The sequence below is a fragment of the Pezoporus flaviventris genome, unplaced genomic scaffold (assembly GCF_033815535.1).
Source record: "Pezoporus flaviventris isolate CSIRO_AGI_PZ_B2104156 unplaced genomic scaffold, CSIRO_AGI_Pfla_v1 ptg000097l, whole genome shotgun sequence".
Classification (NCBI taxonomy): domain Eukaryota; kingdom Metazoa; phylum Chordata; class Aves; order Psittaciformes; family Psittacidae; genus Pezoporus; species Pezoporus flaviventris.
The window spans coordinates 4,390,190-4,405,376 of NW_026892645.1; the positions used below are offsets into that span (position 1 = coordinate 4,390,190).

The 15,187-nt window shown below is 46.3% G+C and overlaps 1 protein-coding gene across 6 annotated transcripts in view; it reads right to left on the reverse strand.

The window, feature by feature from the left end:
• The window catches only part of GARNL3 (GTPase activating Rap/RanGAP domain like 3), a 38,425-nt gene extending 27,071 nt beyond the window's left edge, over positions 1–11,354 (reverse strand). For 4 of the 6 annotated variants that reach the window (XM_061476775.1, XM_061476777.1, XM_061476772.1 and 1 more), the window contains exon 1: positions 5,280–5,410. In XM_061476775.1, the coding sequence (XP_061332759.1) occupies positions 5,280–5,353 (74 nt within the window). In that variant the 5' untranslated portion in view covers positions 5,354–5,410. Of the gene's footprint in view, positions 1–4,967; positions 5,157–5,279; positions 5,411–11,215 lie in introns of those variants that run through there. The other 2 variants (XM_061476779.1, XM_061476778.1) reach the window with 2 other exon arrangements.
• Between the last annotated feature and the right edge of the window lie 3,833 nt (positions 11,355–15,187).

Consider the following 15,187-nt stretch of genomic DNA (forward strand, 5'->3'; position numbering starts at 1 on the left):
GCCCGCCGGGAGCTGTAGTCCCGGGAGCTCCGTACCGGGAGCGAACCCCTCCGCCCGCCTGCGGACTGTGCGCTGGGAGTGAGGCTTAACACTCCTGCGTCAGTAAAGGCTCATAGAATGTACTCTCAACCTGCTCCCACACAGCCCAGAAGCTTTAGAAGCACAATCACCTCACAGACTGAGGGGCTCTGCCATGTTCAGTCGCAGTCACCTCACAGCCTCATGGGCTCTGCTATGTTCAGCTGCGGTCACTTCACAGCCTCATGGGCTCTGCTGTGTTCAGCTGCAGTCACTTCACAGCCTCGTGGGCTCTGCTGTGTTCAGTCACAGTCACCTCACAACCTCATGGGCTCTGCTATGTTCAGCTGCAGTCACCTCACAGCCTCATGGGCTCTGCTGTGTTCAGTCACAGTCACCTCACAGACTGATGGGGTCTGCCATGTTTAACAGCAGCTGGCCAGGAGGGTGAAGCCTCACCGGGTAAGAGATAAGAGCTCAGCTCAGCATTCCTGATCTAATGAAGCAGACATGCCAGGCAGCACAGAGCAGGGTCCTTGGCCTGTGAGCCAGCACCAGCCTGCTTCATCACAACTGGGCCCTACACCATCGCCACCTGTATGACTTCAACACAGAACAAACCAGCAGCACCTTCAAGCGTGTGAAGCTCTGCCCTCTGCCTTCTCCTTTTACACAGGTACACACTACTGTTTTCTACCTTTTCAGAAAGTAAACATAGCTCATGCTTGCCCTGAGACACAAACCCTGGAGTAGGGTTGGAACCCCCGCACTGGGAATCAAACCATGGCACAGCGACCGAAGGTATTCTTACTATGTGAGGACTGCCTTTAAAACTTCTCAGTAGGAGCTGAAACCAGTATTACAGTCAAGTACTATGGCTAAAGATGAAGCAGTGAATAGCTTCCTGTGAGGGTGGTGAGGCATTAGAACAGGTTGCACAGAGAAGCTGTGGCTGCCCCATCCCTGGCAGTGTTCAAGGCCAGGTTGGACACAGGGGCTTGGAGCAAGCTGCTCTAGCGGAAAGGGTCCCTGCCCATGGCAGGGGGTTGGAACAGGATGAGCTTTAAGGTTCCTTCCAACACAAACCAGTCTGGGATTCTATGATTCTGTAATGTTTTGCTAGAGTAACAACTTCCCAACCATATGTTAGATGACTGCTGTTTAGACAAATTTTTTCAGTAATTTCAATTGCTTTTATGTTTTGTAACGAACTGCATTGTGATACTGTGTATTGCTAAGTACTGCAGCCACCTACGTAGTAAACTGTAACGGGTTATTACATGATGTGATTTGGTATATAATCTTACCTTTCTTTACAGCAATTATTACACAATAGTAACTTCAGGTAATATACAAAGACTCTACTTTGAGGTTTGAATTTCATGAAAAGCTTCCCTAGTGTTAAAAGACAATTCAGTTCAATTAAGAGTGACACAAGGGGGCAAAGGACACCCATTATGCAGTAGAAGCTACCAAAGAGTAACTTTGAATTAATGCTGATCCCAGCTGGGTTCAGCTGGTGATGTACTGCTGAAGAATTCTGTTAAACAATAGCCTTACCTTAAAGAATTCAGACAATGTAGAACCTAAAGCTTATTAGAGTTAAAACCCATTCAATAAGCAGTTTCCAACATACTGACACCTGGGATAGTTTCACAATGGAGCCTCTGACAGCAATTCTGTGAGTCTGCACCTTCTGTTAGCTACTTAACTCCTCCTTCTCTATGATTCTATGCCACAGCATCACCCTTTGCTGTCAATTCTGCCATGGTGTTTGAGGTGTAACACTTAGCAGCTGCTCAATTAAGTAACTTCGGGTTAAAATTAAAAAGTCGTAAAACAAGTCTTAAAAAATGGTAGGAAGAGACTTTTTTGGTTAGCCAGGGAATTGTTGGACTCACAGCTGGACTCACAGTTGGACTGTGAGTTTAATGATAGACTGATTTGAGCAAAGTGCAAGCATGAATAGTGATAAAATGCATTCTTTTATCCCAGCATATTATTACTCTGAACCTCACATCAACATACAGGACCACTTACAAGTTACGTGGCCCACAGCTGCTCAGTTTGGCAGATGGCACCTCAGGTCCAAATCAAAAACTTGTACCTATACACTCAGCATATGCAGCCTCTCAGGAAAAGCTAATACAGTGAGAATTCCATGCAAGGGGCATTCTTGGAGTAATATCTCGATTTCTCTTGCATACTGCCTTTTCCCTCATACAGGTAACTGTAGCATTCCATATTTTATCTACCTAGAAATAATCATAACTTCATTGTCCAAACACAAATCCAACCCTATGCCACTTGAAACTACATTTCAGCTAGTAACACCATAAACTCAAAGCTGACTGCTTATGCATCACACCATAAACTCAAAGCTGACTGCTTATGCATCACGAAATACCATAACAGACTAAGCATGCAAACCCAGTAAAATAACTTCAAAGGAACTTCCAGACTAAAGAAACAAAACTCTTTATTGAAAGAAATACCAATAATAACACCTACTCAGTAGTCTGCAGTGAACCATAACTTACTTTCGTTCTAAATATCTGTATTGCTTTACAAGACTGCCACAAATGCAGTCTCATTTCTCTGGTTCCTTCAGAAGAACCTAGTTCTTCCACTTACTTAATTTCCACTTTAATGCAGTTTTCATTTACCCTATTCCTCCTCCCTTCCATGTACTAGATATAAAACAGTTACTATGAATACACGCACTCATTCAAACTGAAGTATTGGTTCTGTGGTGCCCCTCTGCCACCCTGGAGAATGCCAACTTTTAAAACACAACCACTCTTTCAAACAGCAAAGAAATAGCCTGATTCTGCACAGATCCTCCCAATTGCAACAACAGCTTTTTCTCAGACAATTTCTAAGTACACCTCCTGAAATAGAAATACCAAAAAAGTTATGGGCTGGTCTTAGGCTGTATAAGTCTAACAGCTGCTAAAATTCTACACAGGATGGAATGCAAGCACAGACCCTCTGCATGAAAATAGCCACAAAAAAATTGAAATTTGAACTTTGGAGATTTTAAAATGTTTGGGGAAGAAAAAAAAAGGCATTTCTGTAGCATTCAATATAATTTCAATGCTGCAATAAATCTTGAACACCATAAAACCCATAAAATTCTTTACACAAAGGGCTGCCTCCCTTTATAACATGCTGCCTGCAATTATTTTCCCCTTTTCTCAAACAAGTAGCACACAAAGATGAAAATTAGAAAGGTCATAGCAAATGAGTAAGAAAAATAGAGTATCTAAAGAGCTATTCTGCAAATACATTGGCTTGGATGCTGTCTAGCTAAAATTTGGGATTCCTGTTGGCAGCTTTTAGCAATGACATGTTTCTAGTACCCTGTTGAAGGATACAGCATGTCTCTGCAGTTAGAGGCTGGCAGAGACACAAACAGTAGAACTCCTGAACTTTATTTCTAATGATTGCTGATTCTATGTCAAGTTCCTTACTTCCCCCAAAAGAAAAAAACCCAATATATTTCTTGATACCAATGTGGCATAGGTTGGCCACTGCCTGGGCAAGTTTGAGATTCTACACTCAGTGTAGCATACCTGCCATCTCTGAATGCTTTCACAAGGCCAAAGTGCAGCCTGCTTGCAAAAGAACCATACAGAATGAGAGGCAATGTACTTCACGTAAGCTCTCAAACTAGCTAAATATATATATTTACTTGGTAAAAAAAATGGACCAAGACCTTCAAAATTACAATGATTGGCACAGAGAAAGTAGGAAAATAGTTTATGCTTAAAGATTTCCAGAAAAACCTATAGTACTAGCACGGCAAGAGCCCCAGAAAGAGCAGCCCCTCAGCTACTTCTTACTAGCCTGCAGCACACTGATCATTTACTGGGTTGTAAAAGTAGAACATAATTTCAGCCATCTGCAGGGAGTTTTCTGGGGAAAGTAAACCTGTTCTGTCTGCCTGCAAGTAGCAGAAACTAGGCAGTTCCAAACCAGCCAAGCAGGTAGGTTAGTCGGATTTACTGTGGAATGGTGCTCTCAAGATATCACACAAACATAACTCCCATTTGCACTATGCAACTAAAATTATGGGTGCATGTGGTGATTTGCCTGCCAGATGGAAAGCAACGGAATTGTAGTGAAACTAGAAGCACTACAATAGCATTCTCTTAAGTGTAGTCACCATCACATTTGACACCAAGCAGACAGGCAGAACCTCAGTGGAGAATTTGGTACATGAATGACAGTTCTGGTTTACTAGAAACAGGGGGAAAAGTTCTTGCAGTGACACAGCTGATGCAGAGAGGGGTGAAAATCCAAATCAAATCCAGTAAAGCAAATAAATCTCAAACCAGAATACTGTCTGTTAGGAAAAAAACAACCACCAAGGGCAACTCCAACATGGGGATAAAAGTTCAATGAGTATTTTTAAGAAGGCTAATGCACAGGATGTGTAACTTAGGAAAAGCCCCACCTGACCATGAAACTGTATTTCTTCTGGAGGGAAAAAATAAGGTATGTTACATAGCTAGAAGAAATTATCTTCTAAAACGCACTGAGAACTTCACAAGATTGACTGAACTCTAGCTACTTCTGCAGGTAACTGGTTGAGCCATTTCCATTAAAACAATTGTTCTCAGTAATTAAAACAGCTTATCAAAACAGCTGATGAAGAAAAAAATACCAATTTTTAAGAAAGCAACAGAACTCCTTCCTTTTTAAAAATTACAAATTTCCCAACAGAACAATTCAGCTGTGCAGTTCTTGGTGCAGATTTGAGCGATTTTTAAGTCAAAGGACCAGAATTTCTTTTCCAATGGGCAAGACTTTCTTATGTCACTGAGGATACGCACGTGCCAACCCATACGTATACGCAAAGACATAAGTGCAGTTGAATACATATAGAACACACGTGTCAATGAAAGGAAACGCAGCTTTATCGAGGGTTGGAGCTTCACCCAGACCTCATTCGGAGGAGTTCCTCAGAGATCGTGTTTGCTGGTTTATTCAAGGCAAATCCCTGAAGGCTTCTCCTCAGTTTCGTAATGCTGCAGGGTCACCATCAGGTCGGGCAGGCCGCTGCCACAGGAGCAGCACGTCCACCTCACCTGCCCCCGCCAGGCCGCCGGCTTCGACCCCGCCGCCCCGCCGAAGCCCAGCGAGCGGCCGCCCGGCCCCGCCACGCCCGCGGCCCGCCCGCGCTCCCGGTGGCTCCCGGCGGCACCCCGCCGGCCGAGCTCCCGCTCCTCTCGGTCGCTGCCGAGCCGGGTAGTTACCAGAGGACTCCCAGAGGCGCCGGGCACCAGCAGCAGCTGGCGGGGAAGCTGTCCGGCGCCCCTGAGAAGGGCATCGGGACGCGCTCCCGCCGCGGCACCCCCAACGCTGCCGTCGGTTTCGGCGCTCCCCCGCTGACGCACCGGGCCGGGGGTGCGCGGCTGAGCTCCCGCCCCTTCGCCCCCTCCGCTGCGGCGGCGCCTGGGCAGCCGCGGGGCCCTCGGCAGCGGACCAGGGCGCAGGCCGCTGAGACCCGGGTCCTAGAGCCCGCGGGTACGCGGCGCCGGCGGCTGGGAGGGCGCGGCACTGTGTGTTAGCTGTCCTTGATCCAGCCAGGGTCAGCTTCGCCGTAGCTCAGTCCCTCCAGGGTCTGGAGGTTTTAGAGTCGGTGTTTTCATCGTGTCTTGGCTGGACACAGCCGAAGGTTAGGCTGCAAATACCGGGTGCTGTGGCAGTTTATGTGCCAGCGCTCACTATAAAGACTACGGTTCCACTTGGTTCAAAAGCATAAATGGACTTAGGGGTGACAAGGCTGGGGAGCTGGCGTTGGTGGGTAGTCTACTGGCTCTGTATGGTTGAGAGGCACGCGTCTGGTGACAGTGCGCTGAGTAGCACAGTGACAGATTGTCCCCCTGGCACCCCTTCCGCCTGTGGAAAGTGAGAGGATGGGCTGCGACGCCGACTGCTTGTCACCGGGCGGCAGCACCACCGCAACGATCGTGTTCTGAGCAACGGCCGCGCTCCCAGCCCGGTTTGTACCATCCCAGGACAGTAACTCCTTGCTGGGCGTATAGGACGCACCTTTCTTTGCCCTTTTCCCACTCGACCCAGGCAGAAATATTCTGCCTCTGTCCCAGAAAGCATCCCAGTGGCTCAAGCTTTTGCATCCTTTGCGTTTGACCACTTTAAAGGTCGGGGGATAGTTCCTGACTGTTTCCTGTTGCTCCTTTCTCATGTCCCTGCTGAGCAGCTCCAACTCTGACACATGCAAACTGACACCACACACAAACAAGACAAATGATTCCACCCAGAGACATAATAACACTCCCAACAAGAAGAATTACTCCCAGAGGGAAGGCACCTTTAGTGAGAAGACATGGGAGGCCATGAGGAAGAATCTACAGCTGCCATGGCCTGTTACAAAAGGATACAGCTGCAACTGTGAAGATGGATGCATGAGAAGCCAGGCCCTAAGACCTAAGGCCAAAAGGATGCAGAGAAGAAGCAGCTTCAGAAAACAGCTCAGGAATGGTGCTGACACATTCTGGATTGCCACTGCAAGAGAAGGCCATCTGTAAACTGCTTGGACACAAGACACACCAGACAGATCTGTGCAATCAGCCTGTAACAGAAGTAAGGTAGTACTCAATTGGCATTGTGCAGACAAGATCCTTGGTATGGCTAGCACCAAAAAACAATGGGATCATTGAGCCCTGAGTAACCTGAGTCCTTGAGTCAGGGTTGGTGGCATGTCTGTGTGTTAGTGTTACAGCCACTGTTGTTCCTCTTGCTCTTCTCAGCAGGGTGGGCAATGAGTGTGTTAATTCTGTGAGAGCTCTGGGATAGGGCAGAAGCAGGACCAGCAGCCCCGAATACCCAGGAGCCATGAGCCAGCCTCCCTCCCCAAAGAGATGAGCATAGCTTAGAAATTGTGATTTAAAAACCTGAATTATCTATTCACTGTTTTCAGCCTGTAGAGTGCAGTAGTACCACGTTTTCACAGAATCATAGAATCCCAGCTTGGAAAGGACCTTACAGATCATCTCACCCAACCTTTCTTGGCAAAAGCATGGTATAGACAAGAGAGCTCAGCACACTGTCCAGCCAAGTCTTAAAAGTGTCCAACACTGGGGAATCCACCACTTCCCCAGGGAGATTATTCCAGTGGATGATTGTTCTCATTGGGAAAGCTTGTGCCATTACCTCTCAACTTTTTTTGCCACATGACCCCTTTTAAAATAGGAGTCTTTGTGTTCTTTGTAGCCACCCTTTAAATACTCAAACATAGTGACATGGTCTCCCCTATTGATCCTAAAAACAGTAATTCTCTCTCATTTTCATTAGGATTTCATGGCATTCTTGGAACGCTGGGCTCTGGAGTGTCAGGCTGAATGCCATTAGGGGAAATAGTCCATCTCCTAACTATGGTCTGGCTGAAGTTTTGTCTTTACTTTCTATTCTATAAAGTTCATACTGTATTCACTCAGGACTGGTTGCAGCAGGAAACAAAGCTGATTATGGGAAAGACCTATAATATATAAATGTGGTACAGTGGCCAAAACTTTCAGAAGTTAAAATATCCATTCTAACTGCTTTCTGCCATGCTTTGGGTAAAATTACTTACAGAACTTTTATTTCAGGAAGAGTGACGTTTGAAGTGCCTGACAGTGGGCATCCAAACTATTGAAAGTCTTGGTTATAGGCAGCAGAAACTCCTGAAAATAGTTTGCTTAGTGGAACTTTGTTCCAGAGTAAACCAGAATTGACTATTCAGTTCTCATCTCTACTAGTAAAAATCCATATCAGCCCTTTGCAATGCCCAGATAGCAGAAGGCAGAATGTGCTTCATTTCTTTCCACATTGTGTTATTTTTTGTTAGCAATGTTTCACAGTGTAAAGAATCCAAATTACAACCCTTTATCTACATTATTATTGCTCCCCTCTCTTTGCCAGGCCTTGGATCATGCAGCTTCACCAGTTTTTTTTTCTCCCTCCTTGGAGCCACAGCTTTTCCCCGCTCATTTTTTGTAATCTGACATAGTGATTTGTTCATTTATGTGCTTGTTTTTCTCCTTGAAGAAGATTTGCTGAATCATTGGGGAGGAGGCAGGAGCTCTACAGGCAGCTGGTGGCCAGTGATAAAACCAGGGCCACATCCAGTCTTCAGGGTTTGCAGATGACAGCCATTCAGTTGAAGGCCTGAGTCACATTCCCTTCCGAGCTAAGATTGCTGGGGACTTTGGGATTGAGGAAGTGAGGCTGAGGAGATGGTGCCCCAAAAATATAAATTATTGATCTGAAAACCACAAGGTTTGTGTTGTATATCCTGCAAAATTTATAGTGATGCTGTGAGAAAACTTGCTGGCTAGGAGCTAAATCCTGCTGACTCTTGTATGTTGTGCTCACTTCAGTGGGAACACATGGTTAAGAAAATACGAATTTGGCTTGAAATAGGTCACAGTATGTAGTGCCTGCTTCCAGACTTGCAGCAGCAAGGTGTCGTGTGAGCAAAGGTGTACCAGAGCTCCAAGCCAGTCATCTGCCTGCATATTTGGAGAGAACACACCAGATTCCACTGGTATAACTTATTAAGCTGTTTATATTGCAACAGGGCTGAACTTTGTCCACTACCTAATGACTGAAATAAGAACTGGGAACTAAAATGCTTTGCTTCATTTTTTAGGTCTTTTACTCACCCTGTCTACAGCCTCTAGGTACTTTATCTCTCCCTGGCCCTTAGTTTCCTTGCAGTAAAACAGGGATAAGGTGTTCCATCTTTTCGAAGCATGTGCTATTCAAATGCAAAGTATCATTAGTATTTCTGAGTCTGCAGTACCACTGCTTTGTCATTATGTGGCTGGCATGTGGACACAGCTCTCTGACTTTCCAGATAGTTGTTTCCCTAAGATGCAGTTAAGATGGGAGACCTCAGCTGTTCCATGCACATTCACTCTGAAACCAAAGGCTTTCTTCTCTGTCAGCTCTGCCTCTAATGGAAGGCACTAGAAAATAAGTTTTGTGCATAATTTTATAAGTATCTTCCAGAACTATAATCTTACCAATAGTACATGATACTTTTCCTAAGAACAGAGTTTTAACTGGGGATGTTCTAATTAGTTGTACTTCAAGGATGTAAAATAGAAAGTTGGTTAACAAACAACACTGGAAGTCCAGGTGATCTGAGTTCCAATTCTAGTTGCCCTATTCAAATTTGGGCAAGTATTTTAAAGGGACAGATGACAATGCAGACCTCCCTTTGATGCTTTCTGCATGTTCTGTGGGATGCTTTCACAATGCCACTCCAATATAAGGTTACTGTGCTGGTCAGCAATTCTACCTTGCTCTTATCCACAGATCTCAAAGCATGTCTGTGTCATTATCCTCACTTTGCAAACGGGAAACCTGAGACATGGGGAGGGATAGTGCCTGGTTCAGATCAGCTGACAATGTCAAAACCAGGAATGCAATCCTTCTTTGAGTTTTGAGTCTCCTATGTGGTGTTCTCCATGATGCTACAGTATCAGTTTCTGGACTCTCTTCCCCAGGTGCTCTCACAGCTGGGTGTCCACCGAGCCTGATGGATTTACAGTTAAGCTACTCCAGGCTGGATCTAAATAAGGAACTGGGTAGGGATTTGTGACTGACACACTGGTTCACCATGTTCACGCTCTCAGGATGGAGCCCTTTCAATAACAGGAATGCTCCATCATTTCTGACTTCCCCTTCCTCAGCTGAGACAAGAGATAATTTTTATTTTATAAAGAAAAGAAACCAGTAGAGTTGACCACTGCCAAAAATCCCACCAAAGCTCCTAATATAGAAGGGTCTGGGATGTAAGATAAAGTCTTATTGCTTTAAAATTATTCAAGAGGAAGGCAGAATCAATGGGGTAGAGTTATTTTTAACTCCTTATTCTTCATGAGAAAGCCTTGAACCTCAGAGTTGTGTTGGCCAGTGCTGAACGTGGCTGTGTGCTTAGGGCTTGACTTAGGAGCCCTCAATGCACAGAAGAATTAAACGGCTTAGAGGCTGTTCATGGCCTGGAGAATAGTAGATTATGGATTGGAACAGAAACAGCTGTGAGAAACTTGGCTTGAGAGTGGTGCAGAAACCACAGGGGTGTGACTCATCTGGAGACATCTAAAGTTACAGGACAAATGAGGCTCCTTTTCAGGGAGAAAAGTAGGTGCGTTGAAGGCATGACTTCTGTCCTACTCTAGGTAGGTGCTTTAGGGGGAGCTAAATTGATTCCTAGATATGTTACTTGCCAGAAAGGGAGCCTTTAAGTGACTAGCTCACACTGGAGATATCCTGGCCTACTTTGCTTCTGCAGAGGGTTTTTTGCCTTGTATCCCATGGAGGGCTTGGGGCAGCACTTGCACCCAGGCAGCCAAGTCTGAACACATCCTCCCAGCACAGGTCAGGGCTTACACTGGGGCCAGCTCTCAGTAAAATCCCCTGACACAGGCAGGATCAAAGTCACCAGCTTGAACCCAGCCAGAGACCCAGCAGTGGTGGGAGGCAGGATGACAGCAGTCCATATGGTCTAACTGCACAGTGACCTGGTAACAGCGTGATGTGACAGGCTGGAGTAATGCAGAGTGCTGAAGCTGCTGATCTGACAATGGTTCAATGCTGCACAGCCTATTGTCATCACAGAAACCAAGGATGTGCCATGTGGGAATCTCTTGTTACCCTCTCTGTCACAGCTGAGGTATCTGGACAGGGAGTTTGCACAGGTCCAGGGGAGCTCATCCAAATGTAGCAGAGTCTGTCTGCTATGATCTCGAATGTACTGATTTGGTTATTGCTGCCCTAAGAGTAGTGTGAATAGTCATTTGTTGGCCCATACTCTTGCAGCTCAGATGGGAATGGTCAGGTTTTTCCTCTTTTGTTCACTTGGGTGTTTTTACTGTTTGGGTTGTTTGGGGCTTTTTTTCCAGAAACAGTAAAGGGAAAACAAAGCAATTAACTATACACCAAAACTTAGTGACTAGTGTTATTCTGAAGTGCTAAATTCCTCTCCCAGACCTAGGGAAGGCAGTGTGGGGGAGAAGTGCTGCTCTGAGCACTGAACAGGAGCAGCTTGCTCAGTAAACATCTGAATTGTTTGCTGTAAATCTGACTCTCCCTGCTGTGCAATGTTCCTAAGAAAGCCTACCCCCTGCATTCCCTTAGGCCCCTATGTTCATGTTTGCAGTTCTCATACTGCACTTACCAAGGTTATTTGTGTGGATGGGGGCTCCCTGTTGATGCCTGGGTGGCAGAAGCAAAGGGCTGACAGGCCTTTCCTGCCAATCTGTCTGTTGTTCAGATGAAGTGGTTGGAAAGTGCTCACTCTCCAGTTCCCTCTTTGGCTCAGGCACTCCGATAAGGCATGGGCTGTCCTATCTTGCCCTGGGAGCTGTTCCTCCTCCCTAACAGGCTCACTTTGCTGGCTGACAGTTAGCAGCCGGCAGTGCTTGATAAACTTATCAGAGCAAAGCTGAGCCCAGTGCACACTCAGCTCCTCCCCAGCCCCAGATTTCCCCATTCTTGGGGACTCTTTGCTCTCTGCCTGTCTGTCCATCTGGTATGGTGAACAAGATCACCCTGGGGCCAACAGGTCAAAATCAGCCCAAGGACCAGATTGAAAAATGCTTGTATTGAAGTAACACCTTTAAAATGAGTATATCAAGTGAGGTATTTGTAGCATCTATATCCAGTTCTGTCTCTGTCTGGAATATTATTCACTGGTGAAAATGCTGCTCATGTCTGATTTGTCCTCAGTGTTTCTGCTTGCCCTGTTTCTCCTCTCAATTGGCAGTTTAGTGGTTTTAATGTAGGGGTCTTGCTGTGCTTGGAGGATTTCTTTCTAAGCCAGTTACAGAACTAGGTTGCTTTGCTGAATTAAGTTTCTATCACTTGTTATTAATATGGCACTTGGGCGTTCTAAACCGAGATCAAGGCTTCATTGTGAAGGTGCTGTATGTAGAAGATAAAGAGGGGCAGGCCCATTCCTGACTATCTTACCGTTGAAATAAACAAGTGAAATGAAGGGGAGAGGGGGAATTATTATCCTCTTCTCACAGATGGGTGACGCTTTCTGTGAGTCTCATAGTGAGCTGAACAACTTCAGAAATCCAGAGCTCATATCTTGCCCTAGGTCATGCAGGAAGCATGTGGTAGATCTCAAGTCTCAGTTCAGGGTTGCAGCCTTAACATCAGTGTGTCTGTGGTGACTGTTAGTTGTGAGATGGTTTGTCAGAGCTCTGCAGGGATATGTGTTTTCTTGGCTCTCATTCAGCTGAGATGCAACTGATAGATTTATTATCCTTCAGTAATTTTGGTGTGGCTGTTCCAGGTTGTCTCTTCTGTGTGGATGTGCTATTCCAGGGCAGAAGTGGGAAAAATTCTCTGCTTTGTGAGCAGGAATGTTTTCCCTATGCAAGGAAATGTGTGCATGCAGCTCTTTCTGGGAGATTGTCTAATTCTTTCAGGTTTCCCCTTGTGTGCCATGCTGATGGGCTAGAACTAACCTGCTTGTGTGTCCCCATCACCTACACTGCATGGCCCTGTGGGAATGACCTGCTGTGAGGACAAGGGACTCTGCTCTTATCACTTTTTACACTGAAGGCTTTCTCTGAAGTCTGGGCGGGAAGCAACTGGACTTAGCAAGTTTTAGTTTACTTCCCCCCTTCCCCCTCCAAAATACAACCTGTACCTAAATGAAGCCTAATTCTTCCCTGTCCTTTCTGTCAGTTCCTTTTAGGCCTTCCCTAACCATTGCCAACACAATGTGAAAACATCAGGGTTTTCCTTCCTTAGGATTCCACTCTGTGGAGGTTAATACAACCTGAATGTAAGTTCCAGTGTAATGGCATGATAGCTCTGCTTCCTGCAGGTGTCCTGTGGCTCTGTCTTCATTAGGAAGATGCATCATGTGCCCACACTTAAATCCACCCTTGATCATAGTATTTCTGGGTTGCTGTTCTCAGTGCCTAAAGGGTGTCTGGAAGACACAGAGGCACCTCTCTCCTTCTGACAAATGCCCGGGGTTATTGCTTTGCATGTCCCTCATTTGCTAAACAAAACAGCCCAAAGACCAGGATTTTCTTTCCCTGGCAAGAAGGGAAGAAGGTGTGAGGAGGACTGGGGAAGGGCAGGATGCAGGGCGAGCTTGGAGGGAGGCAAAACAATCAGCTCTTTCTTCAGCTATGAAGATTAGTTGAGATTTTGCTCTTTGTTATCTGTTTCCTTGATGGACTGACCAGAATGTTTTTGATGCAAGGGGAGATGGTGGGGAAGGGGTTGTTTTCAGAGTGGTCAGAACTGGGGAGGATTTGCGTGTTTGGAGAACAAGGGCAGGTGTGTTTGGAGTTAGTGACAGCCACAGCCTGATCCTGGCAGGTTCTGAGCATTCTTGGGTACCTGTCATGTGGATTCAGCAGCTCCAAGGACCATGGAAGCCCTTTGCCCGCTCCATACAGCAGGCCTGCCTTTGACTGGTGCTGTGTTGGGAGTGGAATGCTGTCCCCCAACCTGGTGCGGTGAGATTTGGGTAATGACAGATCTGTTTTATCCCTTGCTCCTTCACCTGCATTTCCAGAGCTTCAGGGGGTGCAGTTGAAAGCCCAGGGGTTTCCTTTGGTCTGCTGGCATCATAGTCCTGAAGGAAGCAGGGCATTACGCAGTGGTCTGAAAGTGCCACTTTGTTACTTAAGAGGAAGAAATTGTAGTGTCTTAGTAGAAAACTCTGCAAGTTAATTCCTTCTCTTCCTCCTCCTCCTTCCTTCACAGGTCCTGACTCTGGCTGTACTGTCTCGCTCTACCTTTGCCAGCTGGCCTCCATCCACATTTCGTGTTCCTAGAGATATACGCCCAGTGCTGGTGGGAGTGGGTCACCCTGGCCCCCCCTGAGCTGCTTTGGCCACAGACATGTTTTCCTGAGCACAGCTCTGCAGCAGCATGCTGCCTAAGGCCATCCCAGCGTGCTTCTCTACGCACTGCCCATCCATCTAAAGCAGTCCTTGCATCTCCTGGGGATGTGCCCACCAGTCTCCTCACAAATGTATGGGTACAGCTGACACTGCCTCCTCCAGTGTAACTAACTCCTCTTCAGTAAGCACAATAATGGTGAGAGCATCTGCCTGCCCTAGAGTCTTGGGCAAATAAAAGACAGGACTGGAGTAATCTTACTTGGTTAGGAGGGAGAAGCAGGCTGTAGAACGACCTTAGGAGTGAAGACCACAGCTGCCCATTGAAGGTTATATCTCCTCTGTATCATGGAAATCAAAGATAGGAATGGAAATCTAATGGCTAGAGTAGCCCTTGTTCAGCAGGCTCAGGAGAACCAGCTGCCTGATTTGCTTTTATGAGTGGTTTTACAGGCAGTCTTGCCACAGTGCCAGTCTGTGTGTGCCAGCACTTCCTTCCAGAATGGCCCTAAGTGTGCAGCTTCAGAGGAGTCAGACACACCTACTGTGCCAGGACACAGGCAAGGAAGTCTGTGCTGTTGTGCCTGTGTGTTTTGCGGCTGGAGGTTATTTACTGCTGAGCAGTTCAGATGCTGACATGCTCTTTAAATATTTCTGTTTGCAGATTTGTGGAGGATAAACAGGGTTTGCATTTTTGGCAGCAGTTTCAATAAGCTGAAATGACTTTACTTTGAGTAAGGCTTGTGCATGTGTGAGTGTTCAGGTGTTACGGTCAGGACCTGGGGACCAGTTCCTTTAGCCCAGTTCTGTCAGAGGTCATACACCTCCCCTGGAGTCTCTGACCAGAGAACCTGACCAGGTTCTGGCATGACCCAGGGAAGGACAGCAGTTCTGGTAACAAAAAAAATGGGGGTTTTAGTAACGCTGTCTGCTGGGCACACAATCCCATGTCATCTGTGATTATAGCTACACAGCCCTCTTGCTCTGCAGAGCTGCCTTGCTGCCTGTGTGAGACTACACTGATTTGTCTCTGAGAATGAATGTCTCTTATCCCAGGCTTTGAGCACTGTTTGTGGCTGTTCTTTAGCCAATAGGCCCCTGCTCCCTGAATTTGATTTCTTTCAAGTGTAAGTTTTGGAGCCTTGTTCTGCATGTGAACTTCCATCTTTATTTCCACTTGAACCATATGGGAAAATGCTGTGCTCTCTCCCTTCTCCTTTTCTCCTCCATCCTCACTGCCTGAACCTCCAGAACCAAGTGTGAGCTTTTCTTGA